Source organism: Passer domesticus, chromosome 4, assembly GCF_036417665.1.
Source record: "Passer domesticus isolate bPasDom1 chromosome 4, bPasDom1.hap1, whole genome shotgun sequence".
Lineage (NCBI taxonomy): Eukaryota > Metazoa > Chordata > Aves > Passeriformes > Passeridae > Passer > Passer domesticus.
The window spans coordinates 56468247-56487270 of record NC_087477.1 but is presented as its reverse complement, the minus strand read 5'-3'; the positions used below and the strand labels follow the sequence as shown (position 1 = coordinate 56487270).

Sequence of the window (19024 nt, the reverse complement as noted above, 5' to 3'; positions counted from 1 at the left end):
ATGACTGGGTCCAGCCATTAACCCAACACTATTATGCTTACAATTAAACCATATCCACAAGTGTCACATCCACACATCTTCTGGCCATTTCCAGGGCTGGTGATTCCCTCAGTTCCCTGGGCAGCCTGTTTGAATGCTTGACCACTCTTTCAGTGAGGAAATTTTTCCTAATATTCAATCTTAACCTCTGCTGGAGCAACTTGAGGCCTTGTCTTTTCACTTGTTACCTGGGACAAGGGACCAACCCTGATCTTGCCACAACCTCCTCTAGAGTGCTTGTAGAGAGGGATAAGGTTCCCCTTGAACCTCCTTTTCTCCAGGCTGAACACCCACAGCTTCCTCAGCCACTCACGGTAAGATTTATGCTCCAGAGCCTTCACCACCTCTCTTGCCCTTCTCTGGAAGGCTGCAGCCCCTCAATGTCCTTCCTGCAGTGAGGAAGGACATTGTCCTTCCTGCAGTGTCCTTCCAGCACTCGGGGTTTGCCCTCCCGAGTGCTGACCACAGGGGACAATCCCTGCCCTGGTCCTGCTGGCCACACCACTGCTGACACAGGCCAGGCTGTCTTTGGCTTTCTTGGCCGCCTGGGCACGCTGGCTCATGTTCAGCTGCTGTCAACCCCGGGGTCCTTTCCCTCTGTGCGGCTTTCAGCCAAGCAAGATGATCTGTTTCATTGCCTTCCCTGGTGCCAAGCTTCTTTTGAACCATCTTGTAGATGGGTGTCCCGTTTGCTAAATTCCAGAATATTGGGCCTCTCAGTTAGCCAGGGCTGCTGGTTAATTATGGAAGGTGTCCTGATGAGTACTTCCACCAGCTCCCTCAGTATCTTTGGGTGGATCCCATCTGTCCCCATGAGCTTGTGTGGATCTAAGTGGTGTAGCAGGTTGTTGAGTCATAATCCCTTTGGATTATGGATTGTGGGGACTTCATTGTGCTTCCTTTCCCTGTTTCTAGCTCTGGGGGCTGGGTACGCCGAGGGCATCTGGTTCTACTGAAGCAAAGAGGACATTGTGTACATCAGCCATTTTCTCATCCTTTGTCACTATGTTTCCCTCTGCATCTAGTAAAGGCTGAAGAGTCTCCTTAGCCCTCCTTGTGTTTCTGATTCACAGAAAAACATTTTGTTGTCTTTTTTGGCAGTAGACAAAGTTCTAGCTGAGCTTTGGCCCTTCTATTTTTTCCCTTCATAACATCACAACATCCTTGAAGTCCTTCCAAGTTGCCTGCCCCTTCTTCCAAAGGTGATACAAATGAATATTCCAACAAAAGAATAGACCAAACTTGCCACATCAACTATAATCAAAGTCACTTCTTTAGGTCAGGCAGAAGTATACTTCTTATAGCCAAGGAAAACAACTATGTCTGTCTAGCCTTATGGATGTTATATTTTCTTTTTTGAGATTATCCTTTCTAATAAGTACATATGTAGCACTTCCCCTTTCTTTGCTGGTAAGCCTATGCAAATGTTTCTTATAGAGCAGAACCAGTTCTTCAGGATCTATAAAGAGACATATTTTTAAAAAGCTTCTATTAGCTTATCAAAGTTCTGAAAGATTTTTGTTGATCTGAGGGAAAATTGGTCGGAGATGGCCAAGAATGCCTTCATGTGTTACTGTAAATTATTTATGAACCCTGGGTTTTCATGGCATGTTAAAAATTCATGTGAACATTAGATTTAAATTTTAATTATCTGAACTAGCTGAAGCACTTCTTCAGGCTTGTAATTGGGCAGATATATAGCATTATACACAGCAGGGGAGACTTGGGACTTGTGTCCAGATCATCAGATGTATTATGTAGCCTACTCTCACTGATGAAGAGTCTAAATTTGGTACTTGAATAATTTGGTATCTCCCTTTAATCATCCAAATACAGACTATGTCAATAATTTATGTTTACTCTTAGCCTGATTTTGCTAAATTTCTTTAGACATATTTGGATTAGTAGACAGTAACAGCTTATTTAACTAGGAAGCACTACTAAATGTGAGTGGTGATAGTGAAATCTGACCCTGCATCTGCTCTTTGCTATCTTTCTGGTTTTGGAAAAAATATAAAACAGTTACCTTGCACTTAATTGTCTTTTTATTCAAATCTCATAGCTTTGTTACTTGACCAGAGTCATCTGAGCACATTATTGAAGCACACTAAACATGTGCTCAGATTTAAATTGCTGAATTGGCTTTTTGGCAGACAGTATGAGGGACCACTGGAAGGCAGATCGTCCCATCTTTTTAAGAGTGTGACAAACTGCCTTGTGCAGCTGCTTGTCTCTCTCTCCCTGCTGTCCATGTGGGAGTATGGACTGTTAGGCAGGTAAATACACCTGGTCAGACAGGGAGTTTTATGTACCAAGTTACCAGATATTAATCCATCAGAAATATATTTTTTTCCTTCATTTTCTTTTTCTGTTTTTTTTTTTAATTTGAGAAATCAAACAGGGACCTATGAAGTTCTGTTTTTGTACAATAGCAAAATATTGGCAAGGAAACTGCTAAGGAAAGATTCTGTTAATATTTTCTTAATAGTGACAATGGAAGGTAACAGAGATATCCAGTAGTCTTTAAAAACTTAAACCAAGATGGCAAATAATTTTTTTAATGTGTTCTTATGGGATTTAATTTGCTAAAATAACTTCTCTGAGATTCCTGGAATAGGAAGCTAATAAACTGAAAAGCTTCAGTGTTGCTAAAAGGAGTATCTCTTTAAGCATTTGGTTTGAGAATTTCTGTAAACTGGAGGAAACCCCAAAGAGTTATATTGTCTTAATAATACTTAAATTAGAAGTCCTAGGAATAGAGTTTTCTAATATAGAAGTGTTATAACTTTGAAAGACCTGAGATAAAGAAAAATTAAACTATTTACAAATAAATCTTTCTTGCTTAAAAGAGAGAAGCAGTAGCTGATATGGGTAATGTAAACATTTATATTTCAAATGTTCTCTGCCAGACTTCAAACAAACTATCAAATATTCAAAGAAATCTAAGCTAATTGTTTATCTTATTCCAGATGGTAAAGAATTGCTCCTTATTTTATAAGTTGTCATGTTAATCACAAGTATGCACCTAAGTAGAAAGGAATGTGCCCAGTTCTGTAATATATATTTATAGTTCTTGCCTTGATGGTCATTGAAGGCATCTCTTGAAGGGGCTAGGTCATTGAAGGCTGCTTGTGTAAGAGGAAGCTGCAGGTAAATGGAGGCATCAGGTACTGCACCGTAGTTCTCAGAGAGGATACTGTGGTTGTCACAGGACTGGCAGTTCTCATCCCCTTGGCTGATGATCTTGTGATTTTTGATGTTGTCTCCTTCTCCATGGAGCCTTGTTATCTCTGAAAGGAAAGGCAACCAGCTGTGAGCCTGTGCACTTATATCTCCTTTGAGGAAACAAGGGCAATCAGTGAAGCAGCAGAACACTGGCATGCACTGAGTAACCCTTCTGGCAGCAAGAATCAGCCTGCTAGATGTGGCTTGCTTTATGAAGACATCATATAGGCTACAGTGTTCATTAGAAGGGCCTCAGTGCAGGTGAAAATCCCTGTCTCTCCTTATCTTTCAATGTCCTAGTGGCAGCCTTGGGCTAGGAATGTACAGTCTGCTCTCTGGAGATCAGGGAACTCCTATCATGATAATGGTCACTAAGAGTGGAGAATGTTACGTGAAGAATATGTCTGCTGCTGACCAACAAGTGGTTTGTGTTTCAGACCAACAGTTCTTCTCTGATTGAGGCAAAGTCTTTCAAAACTTGCCACCTCTCCTCCTCAGAGCAGACAAATAGATAACCATTTCTGAAATATATATATTTTTTTTCTTTAGAGCCCTGTAAATTCTCAGCAGTAAAAGTAATAATAATAAACTTGTGGGGGCTTGAGGTGTAACACAGAAATAGGTTTCCTTTTCCCTGTGTGCAATCAGTTCAGAAATACCTGCTGCCTGAACTTGGACCAGCCAGCCAGTCCTTTTTGAGTAAGGCCTGTGCAGAACAGAACGTAAAGTTTGCATCAGCCTTAAGTGATCCTTTGGTCTTAACAGCTGTATGTCCTGAATGCACACCAGCACGGGCTCTGAAAGGGTTTGTTTATATGATCTTCCTCCATCAGAGCACGAGATCTTCCTCCATCATCCTTCTCACAAGGCTCCTGAATAAGGTGATCAGTACTTGTGGAAAGGTTTCAGAGTGGTGAGGATATGTTCAACTGGTGTGACACAACCTAGCTTTCTGCCAGAATGCAGAATTCAGCTCTTGCATCCTGGGGTAGTGGGCCTTTTGGGCTAGGGTGTCCACTGAACTGATCTCCAGGCTCAGATAAGAGGTTGAAATGTGAAAGCTGAGCTAAAGAGACAAGGCAGAATCTTGGGATTACTGACTGATCTGGACCCCTTGTACTACTCATATGCTTGAGGAGTGATTCAGATGCTTAGATGATGAGTATGGGTTGAGAGTCTGTGTAGAACAGAAAAATACAGTTAAGTGAACAAATGTGACACATGTACAAAGCAAAAACATCCCATTTGTAACAATACCAAACAGAAACTAGGGAAAATATCATGACTCTTGGAGAAGAACATTGAAAATTTCTGATAAATGTTTGTTTCTATTATTAAAATATGATCTACAAATAGATATAATATAAACCAAACTGTGGAGTAATACAAGTAGAACAACAACTACTAATACTGCAAAATAGTATTAAACTCCAACAAATTGTATGTTTCCAAAAATATTTCAAGTTCATATCTATATAGTACCAAGGAAAACCAGTCAAATTTCTAGTTGGTCTGATTGTAAGTGTTTATGAAAGCAGCACAAGAATCTCAAGGGGCACTTCACATTTGTAGCAAGTGCAAATTTGGGAACAGAGTGTGGTCTTGTGATTCTTACTCTGAATCAACCAAAAATAACACTTTTTTCTAAAGTTAAGACTCATAAATCCTAACATCCCTATATTTTGCCATCTGACCTATTTCTGAACTCCAGTCTAAACAGGTCTCATATTAACCTAAGGAATATGTAGATATTCACTCAAATGAAGACAGTAAGGTTCAGTTCAGTGGTCTAAGTCTAGATTTCAGTGCCATTTGTGATGACCCAAGGAATCCTGCCAGGCTTCCACACTTCTGCAGAAAAGCACTGGGTTTTTTACAGTTTTACATTGTATTTTCTGGTCTCATGGGGATATTTCAGATGCACAGTCCCCTCTCTGTAGCCATCTAAACTGAGATATCTTCATCTGTGAGGAAGTACTTGTAACTTAGATTATATAACTAAACATACTTTCAAACAGATGGCTCAGCAGCATCCATTTGTCTGATTTAGTGGGAATTGTATATGTTGTGCAAATGCAGATATGTGGTTAGCAAACTCTAAAATCTATACTGTGGATGCAGAACTAGTGCACAACTATGTGACAAGTGTGATTGGCAGTGGCTAAACTGGTAGAAGCCAAACAGCTTGCTGTGCAAGCATATCCAGAGAAGGTAAAGAAGTTCCCTGCTCCCTGTCCCTCTGAATGCAATAACATTCAGCATCCTGGCCCTTACCAGACATTTCCCTTCAGGTCTTCATTGCAATTCCTGTCAAAATACAGAGATGCCAGCCTAAAGTCAACTTGTGCTCAAGAACATTTTGCACAGCTTTTCTATTTGAAGATTTTGGGAGTACTGCATTTCAACCACATCTTTTTACTCCTTATGCCAGGTGCTTTTCCTGCCACTGGTTGTTCTCTTGAGACCTAAGTGCTCCAAGTAAGATCAATAGAGGAACATGTTCATTTCTCCCTGCTGGCGACAACACTATGCTTCCAAAGGAGAAATCTGAATGTTCTTGGAAAGTAAGCTCTATGGGTGAGTCTAAAATGGATAACCATTTCAAAGTCTGCTCAAGTTCTGTTGTGTATTTTGGGTGTTCTTGCTGGTATTAGAATCCTTCAGAAGCACAAGAAAAGTTCACCTACTCTTCAGCTTTAGTGAACTGAAGAAGATATATTTTCAAGATGAAAAGTGAAATTCAGAAAGACAGTTGGTTATAAAAAGGGATAAAAAGCTTTTTTACAATTGAGTAAAAGCCTCTGTTAAAGACCTAACTGGAAATTACAGGCAAAATTCTCCCTCCAAAATGGAAATAGTTCCATAATAAACAACCAGGATAGCAACTCAGTGTTTACTGCCCCTGTGAGTGCAGTGAATCCCCCTGCTCAGCATGGGTCTTCTTGGGAAGTAAAGCTGAGGGAGCTAATGCCTGGAACAAGGATGAGAAATTTCCAAGTGGGGCAGTGTTCTTTTCTGCCTGGAACTGCAACAGACTGGACTAGCAGTTCAGCAGCCTTATCAGGATTTTCCCCAAGATTTTTCTCCTTTCTGGAGAAGGAAAAGCAAAGTTATTAAAACATTTTAGATATGGAAAGAGAGTAAGATTCCCAGGACCTAATAATTGACTTAATTTCTATCCAGAGCATAGCCTAGGGGTGCTTTCACAGCACTTGCACACCTGCAATTCTCTAGCCTGGGGAGGGGGACATGGATTTAGGAGAATAGATTATGGGTAGTACATCATATTCAGTCTTTTCTTCATCCCCACAAGGCCAAATTGTGAAGACTTGCTGATCTTTTGATCAGATATCTGTCACAGCACTGGCTGGAGACCTCCTTTTATGAACAACTTATTATCTGAAGTTAGAGATGGCCTTTGAGAAAGATCTTTGAGGTGTGGTCTCCAGAATGTCACATCATTGTTCTCCAGCACCCTGAACTTTCACTTGCATTTCTGAATCTGAGTTTCCTCTTGCTCATAGGAGGGTGCAGAAATATAAATTCTGGAATGAAGTGACAGAAGTAGAAGGTTTTGGTGAGACTATGATAAACATGGATAGAGATTTGCTCATCCCATTCCCCTGTGTGGAGACCCATAACTATAATAGGAGTTCTTCCCAGATCTTAAGCTCCTACTTAATATTGAGTTAATTTTTATGGGGTTAAAAAAAAAAAGGAAAACTTTTTTTACTAAGTCTCTTCTTCTGGACTGAGAGGTCTCTGCAACTCTTTGACACATGTTCTTTGCTTGGATTTATTTTTAGTAATGTTCTCTTCATTTTTGGATTTTTGGGTTTTTTTCAAAATACTTTTTAATAAAGCTGAATTAAACTAAAAGAGAAGGGAGAGAAAATCAGTTTGCAATGAGGCATAAGGCACTTCACTTTATTACTGTAGCATAAAAATGGGCAAAGTCAAAGGTCCTGGAATATAATAGATCTATAAGCCATCTCTAAGAAGTGCTTCCAAAATAATTCCTTTCCATCAATCTATTTTTAAATACAAAAGAATAGAAGAAATGTTTTCAGCATTTCACTGGATTGAGTATGCAAGAGGAATACCATGGGAATAAGTTTAGAAACACTGAGAACTGAAATTCAGACTCTTTGATGTTAACAGCTTTTCTTGCCAAGACAAAGTATTTTTCTCTACTTAGGATAGAAATTCTCACTCTTACACATATGCAGCTAAAGTGAGAATTTTCATAGTTCAGGTTAGACAAGAAGGTCTTACTGGAGCATATCACATGTGTTTTCTGCTTCTTGGTGATCAGAAGAATTAAATCAGACTAATCTTCCTGCCACCTCCTCTTCCCCCCGTGAAATGGGCTGATGGACAAGAAACCAGAGCTCTGTGCTTTGGGTCAAGATGAGCTATTGGGCTGTTTGGTCCTGAGAGTTACAGGATTGGGTATGCATAGGAAAAATAGGAGCTTCAGGTACTGTGGAGAAAAGTCAGAGGACTCTACAGCCCCAGAAAAACAGTTTCTGCTTGGAGCTTAGGGTACCAGAGAGCTGACATATTCCCAGTAGCTCAGGTACCTAGTTCAGCAAAAGACAATATTTCAAGTCCTATTCTAAGCTCATCTTCCAGCTGAAGAAAGGAAAAGGTAAGAAAGATGCACATGGTCTTGCTGTGATGGATCTTGGTCTGCTGTCAACATGAGGAGACTGTGGACATGCCATCCTTCAGTACTGCCCATGTGGTCACTGCCAGCAGGACACACAGGCACTGCCTGTTAATGGGGTGTGACCATTCCATGGAGGGACTGATGGGATGCTCACTCCTTGTATTTCTTTTTATCTGGTACAATAGAATAACTGCTTTAGCAATATTTGAAAACATTTGTTGATGGTTCTGTTTTTACAGTGTTTGTGTTTCTTGTTTAATACACCAAAATCACATGAGAACTGAATCACATTCACCCATTTCCAAACTATGTGTGACAATCTGCACAGTATGAGAAATTACTAGCAGTTGTATCTTTCAAGTTCAGTAACTCAGGTATCAGAAGAGCCAACTTTTTTCGAATTCTAACTAGATTTGTAATGCACCTGGTAAATGTCTGCCCTTTCAGAAACACAATTTCACTTCTGCCGAAATAAGCACTAAGAATACTAATGCAGGTGAAGTAGTTTATTGTTGGTATGAGCAACACCATAAGTAACCCATAATGAATCTAAAATTAATAACAAGTAGCTGTCATTGTATGATTTGAGATTCTTTACACAAAAGAGAAGGCAGTAAGAAAATAAAAAAAAAAGGCTCCTGAAAAGACAAAGGAAAACCTGAGTTGCTTTTTTTGCTTTTGCTGTGACACTGGTGGGAGAGCAACTGTGGAGGTGAGTAGAGCCTCAGATACAGGCTTGGAAAAGCTCTAGAACATGTTGAGAACAAAGAATCTCTGCAAGAACACTTTTGAGCTTAAAGAGCTGAATCTGAAGGAAGACTACTACCTCCAGCTTCCCACATCTCCTGGTCAAAAGCCTGGTGACAGAGTGTGCTAGTCACATTTGGCACCACACACAAATCGTTTCTCTGAACAATGTGCACCACACTCTTCTAGTCTGTCTTAAGCTGTTTCTAGATTGAATAGCTAAAGCAGTCTGGGACAGGGTCAATGTCTAGAAAGCTAAAATGAACTCTGGCTTATTCCAGGTCTTCATTTGTGTTTTTGGATAAGTAATTTGATTTTCTGTGACACAGTGATTGTTATTAACTTAATAGAGGAAGCAAAGTCTATGATTTCTGAAGAGAAGTAGAAACATTAGGGGTCTGTAGATTCCTTGACTCAGGAATGGACAAGAATCTCTGTTGTGCAAGTACACTCTTCACTTTCTGTTTTCCCTCTTTTACCTTTACTTATCTCTAAAGCTGAATTTCAGGTCATACTGGAGACAGTCAGAATTGAATGACATGCATTTATGACATGCTTCAATTGAGATCAAAATATAGAAAAGTGATCTTTATTTTTAGCCACAGAGAGGAAATGTATATACTTGAAAAGTCTGTCCTTGTGAAATGTCTGCAACACTTTTGCAGAGGCAAGAAAGGCAAGTTCTAAGTGCTTTGTCATGAAAAAACCACTTCCATTGAATCATAATTAGTCCTTGCAAGGTAAATACACTCGACCCTCCTACTTTGCATGCCAAATAAGGTCTTCATGACTTCAGGATGCTGGGATGCAGGTCAGGGTCCAACAGTATGCTGCCTTAACCTCCATAGTTTGTGCCTGTCAGCAACCTGAAACACTTGTGCTCCTCTATCTCCAGCTTACTTAAGTGCAAAATTATGTCACATTGTCATGTTTTACACTGTAATTTTATTAGCAAATACTTTGTCCCTTTGCTACCACAAAAACCCCACTGACTTCCTGCTGCTGAAAACTGACATTACAAAACAAGAAAGAGGAAGGTTTATATCAAAATAAAACCCAACAAAGCAATTGTATCAGAACAAGGTGATTAATAAAGACAACAGTCTGTGTTCATATTTCTTCCAAAATTTTGACTTAAATAAGCTAAAATATGTATGAAATACAACTTACAAATGTGCAGATTTTACCCATCCCTACTGTCACTTGGCAGCTTTTTTAGATTTTTAGACCAAATTAGATAAATTAGATAAATTTGGTCTGGAAATTGGAGTTCTACTTCCTGGAGAATAGTCTGTGGATCTACTTGGGCAAGATAGGACGTAGTAAAAAGGACAGTACTGGCACATTAAGGAGCACTGCATTTTATGTGGATTTCTATAATTGCATTTCCTAATAATTATTTTTCAACTAATTTTTTATGCAATACCGCTACAGTTGTATCTCACTTTAGTCTCTGATAGTGAAAAAAGAAAGGAATTTCCCTCTTTCGTGTTCAGTTCTCTTTGTTTTACCTCTTGCACCAACTGTACTGAAACCACCAAGAAATAACAAAGACTCTTTCCAGTGAGGTGAACAGGAGTTGTCCTGTAAAGCTTGGTTGTACTTAAGTATTAAATAATAGTGCTTAGCTCTTGTGCAACTTAATGCCTTATAATCTTCAAAGCACTTTACACATCTTAACTAGTTAATCCCCACAGCAGCTCTGCATGGTAGGCTGTGAAGGTCACACATTAAAGATTTCCCATGATACAAGCCTGACTGCATAGTAAACCTATGGGAAAAAGTATCTGCACAGTTATGTTCCTGAAGCCACAGTTATGTTTCTGAAGCCATGAGTGTTTAATTTTACTGGACTGTGATGTGACTTACTTTCAGTAAATTTGTTTTGCTTTCTTATCCCACTCAGAGTAAATCCATTATACCCTGCAGCATGGCTCAGCACACACTATTAATCAAAATGTTGAGAATTTTTTTATTATTAAAACTCCTGGAAGCAAGTGAGAAGCAGAGGATTTGAATTTTATTTAAGAAATCAAGTTTGTATTGCCAGTGATTGAAAAGACCATGTATGGGAAAGGGTCAGAAAGTTCCTAAGACTGAAGCACTCAGGACAGTAACGATGATTTTCAGCAACTTCTTTTGAAAATTTGACTTTTATGATCCTGAGATTGCCTGGCAACCAAAATATGCTTATACTCAATTTCACTGGGAAACTTAAGCCTTTAGAGACCCTATTTCATTTGAGAAATAACATGTTTTTTCTAGCTCAAATTTGCTTTGGATTTTCATGTTCCAGGGAAAAAAAATCAAATAGCTACTGCTAAAGAATATTATTTCTTCAGCCTTTTCAGGTCTAAAATATTCCATGAAGTGGAGCTACTGCTTTTAGTTAACTGTAGTACTATCACAAACAGCACTGCTTCCATCTGTTAGTTCTGGTGGAAAACTTTTTAAAACAACATTACAGTTTGACAGTAACATTATAATTCTATGTGAGGACCAAATTCACCATCCAAGGGTGTAAGTAATTATTTCATGACTACCTCTTAAGCATCTGCATGGAAAATAAGCTTCTCAAAGCTGTTTATTCTTTGTACTATTTATTGTAGAGAGGAAACAAAGTCAGACTGAGGAGGCCTTCTTCCAACAGAAGCAGACATAAAGTAGAGTTTTTGTCACAAGTTTAAAAAAACCCCATCAATTTTCAGAATGTCTACTGAGACACTGCAGCCTTATTTATAAATACAGCATGATCCTTCCCCTCCAAGGCACCAGGCAACTTAATGCCTCCTTTTGCTTTCAAGTACAACTGTCTCTTTGTAAAGCTTGTAATTTGAGAGCTGTCCTTTGTAATAAGGAAGCTCTATGATATCATGAAGACTGACCTCAATTCCTTCTTTCCCTACTGCTTCAACCTGGAAACTTTTATTTCCTTGGGTTTCCTTCTCTTTTTTCCCTTGCTTTGTTTTTATTCCTTTTTTTCCCCCCTCACCTTTGGAGAAAAATCACACATAACCTTTGAAGGAATAATTAACAGTTGCTGTAACCCTATGGTAAAAACCTTTACCTGATTGACTGCAAAAGGTAATCTAAGGGTAAAGGTTTCAGACAGACCAGGGAGAGAACAGTCTCCAGATGAAAGATGATAAGGGATGAGCACAAAAGAGATGCTAGAGAGTAAAGGAATAAATGAATGGGAATACAAGAGGCAACATAATTAGCCAGTCTTACATGCTTGCCACTACATAATTTCAAATGTTCCAAATGGAACCTGGTATTCTGCAGACAAACTCATAATTAAGTACAGGGCTGCAACGCACAAGCACAAGAGGTCTGAATTAAGGTTTCATGCTGAATTAAGCCTTCATGCTTTCCCAATGTTTGGTCACTTAATTTAATGACCTAAGTCCTTTTTAATATAGAAAAAAAAAAGGTTTTAATGAGGTCTTTTAATTGTTTAGGGAGGAGGGCATGCTACAGACTGCAGTTTATTATGTAATTGTAGATGCATGGTACTCCAAAGGAAAAAGTATTCTATTTTCATTCTGCCTAAATTTGTGTGATGAGACCATGATGAGTCCTTAATAAATGTGGGGGTTGGGTTAACCTTAATGAAACCTTAATAAAAATAAGGGGTTTTTTTCCCCTGAAGTGTATTAAGCTACATGACTAATATCTATTTTAAATGCATCAGAAGCAGGAAGTCTGGAGAGACTCTATAGGACTGATACATAATTGTTTAAGGAACATCCAGGAAAGATTAGGTGGTAAGGGAAAATGCTGTGTGAATTCCCCACAGTAGAGTTTTATAAGTCTACATCAGAATAGTTTTCTTAGAAGGATGACTTTGAAGCAGTTCTTTCAAACAGAAAAGCTTTTAAAATAAGTAAATATTTATGTTAACAAATAACATAAGGTGGTATTCACAGTTGAGGAATTTTACCTGAAGGAAGAATGAGGCATATATGGCATCATCTTCCACAACAGGTATCTGAAAGAGTCTGGGAATGGCATACCATGATTCGTCTGCACCAATTTAGTCGACACTACATTATGGAATTAAATTAGCAGAACATACATGAAGTATGCCATAACAAGGAAAAGTCAACACAATGTTTGCAAAGGACATTCATGTCTTACAAATTAGTCAAAGCTTTTTGAAGGCTTTAAGAAGGCTAGTTATTATCTAGCAGTTGAATTCCTTCATAACGGAGACCAAGAGTTTCATCATTACTCCATGATTTTGGTACATTTAATAAAATATTAGGTTTATGTGTTTTCAGTATGCTTATTCTCATCTTGTTCTTACATTGTTCCCCTGAATCTTTTCATTCAGGTAGGATTGTCAAAGTAAAGGGAATGCATGTTCTTGAGCAATTTTGTCAGTCCTGAAAATCCCATCAATACACAGTCATGTTCCTCATAATCCTGTCTTCGGGTCTTGAAACTGATTTGAGCAAGACTACCTGTAACAGGAAATAGTTCAATACATTCAGTACTTTGTGCAATGTTGTGCTGAGTTCCCTGCCTGTCATACTGGCTAGTATTGTTTCATTGCATTCTTCTTTATCTGTAATCTCTTATACATAATTTATAAGTTCTTGGGACATATCTCTTTAGCACATGTTTATAGTGCTAATTGTATTGGTGCGTAGCTGGGGTTTTTTTGTACTTGTGCAATAAACACCTGTATATGAAAGTATAGAAACAATCTGCCATTTTTAGACTGCTTTAATAGGAATCAGTGCGGGAGTAGGGGAAAGAAAATTATTCACTCTCAAGAGCCACGGGATGGGAAGACTTGCAGACAGGACCTAGTCACAAAGGTTAGCTTTGCGCTTAACCTTTAAATGAGCAAGGGCTAATCTTCCTTCCAGCAGACAGCACGGCTCCCATCACCCTCGGTTTAGAGGAGCTCGGGGACCCTGCTGCAAACCCCGCTTCCTTGACGGAGCATCCCTCCGCCACCGTCGTCTCCACCAGCACCACCCTCCTCGCGGAAGACGCCCAAGGGACGAGACAAGACCGCAAGGAGAAGAGTTAACAGGGAATTGATAACCCGGCCCCCTTTTTGCCTTACCCCGCCTCCTCCCGCTTGCGGGGAAGTGAGGGATCAGGAGGCGCCGAGCGGGGGTGGCCCCGGCGGAGAGGTGCGGGGAGGGCTCCCCTCCGCGCCGCTCCGCCGGGGGCCCCGCGCCTCGGCCCGGCCCGGCCCGGCCCGCCCGGCCGAGCGCCGCCCCCGCCGGGCATGGAGCCGCCGCCGCGCCGCGGGAGCAGGTGAGCGCGGGAGCGGGCGCGGGGGATGCGGGGCAGCCCGCTCCGCCCCGGGCTGGCCCCGGGGCCGAGAGATAACCCAGCGCTGGGGAGGGCGCAGAAACCCCACCCCAGCCTCGCAGCAGCCGTGAAGGAAAAAAAAAAAAAAAAAAAAAGCGTCGCGGTACATTTCTGCAGATTGAGGTGATCGCCTTGAAAACGCTGCCCGCAGAGCCGGGAGTCGCCCCTCTGGCGCTGACCCAGCCCGAGGGGGAAGGATTTGGAGACTGAACTAATTTTTTTTACGCACGTGCGGTGTCCTCGCTCCCCCCGTGTGATATTTTAATGGAACGGAGCCGCGGTTTGCAGAGCTGGGAACTAGCGTGGATGCTGGAGCTGAATTTGGTGTAGCACTTGGGGAGGGGAGTTTTTACCATATGGGGGGAATTTACCGCGGCAATAGTAAGTTTCTCCGTGGTAGCCTGATTAGTTAAAAATTAAGTACGCGCTGTGTGTTGGCAGACGGTCCTAAGCAATGACCTGGAGCAATCCTAAGCCATAACAGTTCATGATTATTTTCTTCTTTTCCTAGAGGATTCTAAATACTGAGGTATTGCCTCCACATAGAGCTCTCAGCATTGCAGAGTGTTCGCTGCTTAATGAATGTTTGTAAAGGGATTTTCATTCCCGCCGAGCATCAGTGGGAGCAGCCAGAGCTCAGGGAGTCAGCTCACCCGTGCCTTTTCTTTTGCAAAGAATTTCTGGCAGAATTCAGCAGCCCTGCTGTGTTGACGTAGTGCACAGGATAACATTCCTTGCTGATGCAGTTGCTCAGGTGAAGCGTGCTGCTGGAGTTGATGATTTTGTGCATGAAACTCGAGAAAGAGATAAGGAAAAACACTCAGCAGCCTCTCCATGAGCAACAGAACTGGTCCTTTCAGGAGTTTTTCCTGCCCCTTGATGGACCCCAGAGGGTTGGCTTAATTTTAGAATTTGTTTTCAGTCTAGTACATAAATATATTTATTTCAGTAATATATGCTATTTATAGACCATGTCTTTGAACAGTTTGAAATCAGCCCTACATCAAGGGATAAACAGTTCCCATGCAAACTCCCAGATTTGCAGGTATTCTGCCATCCATTCTGGATGGATGAATCGGAATATGGGACAGTAGAAACACTGTAAAGCTCAGTCTTGAAAAATATGATTTGCAAATTCCTGCTTTTAGTTATTGTCAGTGGGCTGCCTGAGGTCGGTAAGGTGCTTTATAAGCATAAAGTTAAGCAGATGCCCACATGTTTGCAGAACCAGGATCTACACGGGCCAGGTCATAGGTCATAATAGCAACAGAATACTCCTGTGTGACAGAAAACCATGGCTTGAGGGCCACATGTCTCTTAAATTTATGAAGATCGAAGAGATTGGCAAACTACTTCAGACCGCTATATGCTTATGAAATAATTTTTAAATGAAAAAAAATGAAGAGTGAAGACACCGGTACTTAAAAATTTTTGTATTTAGCTTCATAAATGGACATCGGAGTATCAAGTGAATGACTGGGAGAAAAACAGCGTAACTGTTAAGATACATACTTGGTGTCATAGCCAGGCTTTATGTAACTGACTTGAACTCATGTGACACAGAATCCTGGCTGATTTCTTTTTCGTCAGAAAAGTTGAAGTGGAACACAGTTGAACAAAAAGCACTAAATAACTTGGTTTGTATTTTGCTGTTGAAAAGTATTCCATTTTGAAGAAAGCTTTACATTCATATCAATATGTAATAATTTCAGAGAAATTATTTCAAATAAATTTCTTCTAAACTAATATTTATTTTGATGCTCCAAATATTGATGTTTGTAGGTATCAACTTCTTTCCCCTGTCATACAATAATTTCCTGATTTTAAGAAAAAAAAAATTATACCTAAAAAGCCACAGGATTAAAATATTTTCCAAATAGAGAGCTTCAGTAGTGTTTATGTGAAATTTCAGCTGCCCCAGGAAGCCTTTTCTTTCCATGCTGATGAGGGAAAAATGTGTTTCTCAAAGGCCTTTCTTGTCTTTAAAATAGAGGGCTTAGAAATATCAAGTTATGTAAAAAGGTATCGCTCATACTTTAATGCATTTAAAATGAAATAATCTTTCAGTGAAGGTCTGGTGGCTTATGAAAACAAAGGATCTTTTCTAGGGATTTTGACTACAGCACCACTAGGCCTTCACACTGCTCAGTCTACTGCAGTTACCACTGGAAGAAGCTGTCAGGGACAGACATTTCACACAGGGTTATGCCTCAACCTTTCAGTAACAATGTAATGAAGTTTCTCTGTGTGTGGGTCTAAATCTCAGCCCTGATAGGATTACTGATGTATCTTCAGGAGCCTTTGTCAGCTGCATAAACACCCAGTTACTATTAGAGAGTACTTAAGACACTTTGGAACACTAGCCTCAAAGACATGAGACACCTTTTCTTTTTGAGAAATAAATATAAATACATGACTTCCTATAACTAAAACTTACAAAAAAAAGTATCAGTCAGATTTTTTAATTTTGTAGGATAAAAAATATGTTATAGTGGCTTTGATTTCATTCAAGTGGTCATCTACTGAGGTAACTTAGTACCTTGTACTGTCTACCACAAGATCTTTTCTTTTTAAACTGTATTTGGCAAATATACTGAATACATTTGTATATTAATATTTTAAGATAGGAACTTATATGTTCACTTGTAATAAACATGATAATCAAGAGTAGTTTATAAAATGTATCAAGAGAAACCACTTAGTAGTTCTGTAATGACTGTAATTGATTCTACAACATTTTTTATCTCGAGATCAAAGATAACCATTGGCTGCCTCCATTTTAGATCCTACTTGATAATGTGCTACTTATCTTTCTGTCTCTGAGATTTAAGCAAAAGATATGTTTTCAAGTAATTGAATGTCTTAAGTCAGTTTGTAAATAATTTTAAATGGGGAGGTTTTGTGTATTACAGCAAGTAACATGTAAGCACCAACAGTGATGAGCTCTGACTGAAAACATAGGAGAATTATACTACATAAATGAAAACTAATCCAACTGAAAATAGTACTCTAAATGCAAACCCAGAGTGTGAGGAAACAGAAGAGATTTTAAAAACTGTATTTTGAGAACTGTAGAATGACATTCAGGAATAAAACATTCCTGTGAATATCCCTTGGCCTAAAGAATCAAGCCATATGGAGAGGATACTTAGGATGACAGCAGTACTTGTAAAAGACTACCTTGATTGATTCATCAGGGAAGATGGAAAGTACTAAATATTTAATGCTTGCTTAACTGCTGGAAGATGAGGAGACATGATAATTGTATACAAATGTTTGAGACATACAGTGACCAAGGAGAAAAAATAGCTGCATTTAAAGCTTATGGGTAGATTGGCATGGTCAGGGGCTTTGATATAGTAATGCAGGGTACAGAGTATTTCCAGACAGGTGCTTAACTGACTTAGATTTTTAAAATCCCATTGGTGGAGGCTCCATGTCCTACCCAGTCCACAGTCATTTCCAGTGCTTTTCTGTTCATCTTCTTTTGTTTAAAGTGCCCTATGCGCATCTTCCCTGTTGTAGCTTAAGCTACTGTCTTTTGTCTTCAGTTTTGGTAAACAGGTATTTCCCTCTACTTTGCAACAGCCCTTCTTTTATGAGATGGTCCTCTCTCATTGTGGGCCAACACTTTGAAACAATTTTCTTTTCCCAGGATTTACATGATTTCTGATCTCCCAGATATATACAGTATCTCATAATTGTTCTCTCCTATTTTAATCTTGCTTGAAGTTGAATGTAATGCTTTACCTGATATGCCAGCAGTGCTGAATGTAGGAGAAGGAAAATTTTATGTAACTTGCCCTATTTCTGTGCACTGATCCTGTTTTTTTTTCTTTTCTTATTTTTTTGGTAACAGTATATTGCTAAAACCACCATAACAACATAGCATGTATGATGTTAAATCTGTGAAATGTTATATGGCCCAGATCCACATCTGCAGAGCTGCTGCCAGTCATCCCATCCTGCCTCCTTCAATCTTTGTGCAGTTGGTTATTCTTATCAAAAAGTAATGCTTTGCTTTTGTCTGTTTTGATCTGTTTAAACATTTGAATTCTGATACCATTATCCAGTTCATTTGGACCCTGATGATTTGGTCTGTCTGCAAATATCATACAAAGAAATTGTTGAGGAATGTCCAAAGCATATTTCTGGACAGGTTTGTTCAGAGTATCCTTCCAGTATGATAATGAATTTTGACAACTACACTCTAAATATCTTTTTCAAAATGGTATTGACTGTACCATTCTACTGTAATTTCTAAAATCTATACCATTCTACTGTAATTTATAAAAACTAAAACAACTGTCCCTAGGTTTTTTTTACTAGAATATGATGAGACCAGGGGTTGTACATGTTGCCCTCAGTTTCTCAAAACTAATTTCTTGTGGCTTGGAGGCTGTCTAACCTGAGACCAGTGCAATCAGTTCCCTACGTACTGTTTATTAGGCTAGTTTAAAAAACCCTGAAATTAAAAGCCCCAAACTATTCTCTCCCTAAGTTCTTATCCCTTTGTCACTGTTGCATTGACTCCTGGTGGCAATTAATATGAATAGTGAAGAAGAAAAACCTAAATACTTTGCTTTTCTCAGCACTACTTTATTAGACTTTCCTTCCTGCTTAGTAGGCCAATTTTTTCCTAGTCCCCACTTCTCTGATGCCTGTACAAAGTGTTTCTGTGCAAGATCTGAATACCCACATCAGTGCACATCCAGCATCACGGGTTTTTGATGGTGTGGGACTTCAGTAGGAAGGGACTCTGTGCTGGGAGGTGATTTGTGAGTTTTGATGGGAGAGTAAAGATGAGCAGACACGTAAAGGGCTGTGAAGCTTCTGCGTGAGTATGCTCCTCCTCTCAGGGTTTTTTTATGGCCAAGGGTCCATGTTTGTGCATTTTCATTTAGCAGAATGTTACCTATCTACAGAATGCAGTTTATGTACTTAGTGAAAATAAATATGTTTACAGTGCAATGTTTCAGGTACATAGACTATGACCCTAAATGTGAA

General features: G+C 39.5%; 1 protein-coding gene across 2 annotated transcripts in view; it reads left to right on the top strand.

The window, feature by feature from the left end:
- Nucleotides 1–19024, top strand: part of TRMT9B (tRNA methyltransferase 9B (putative)) — a 113504-nt gene that overhangs the window by 80592 nt on the left and 13888 nt on the right. The window contains exon 4 of one of the 2 annotated variants that reach the window (XM_064418080.1): nt 5696–5841. In XM_064418080.1, coding sequence (XP_064274150.1) covers nt 5816–5841 — 26 coding nt within the window. In that variant the 5' untranslated portion in view covers nt 5696–5815. Of the gene's footprint in view, nt 1–5695; nt 5842–13804; nt 13961–19024 lie in introns of those variants that run through there. The other variant, XM_064418079.1, reaches the window with a different exon arrangement.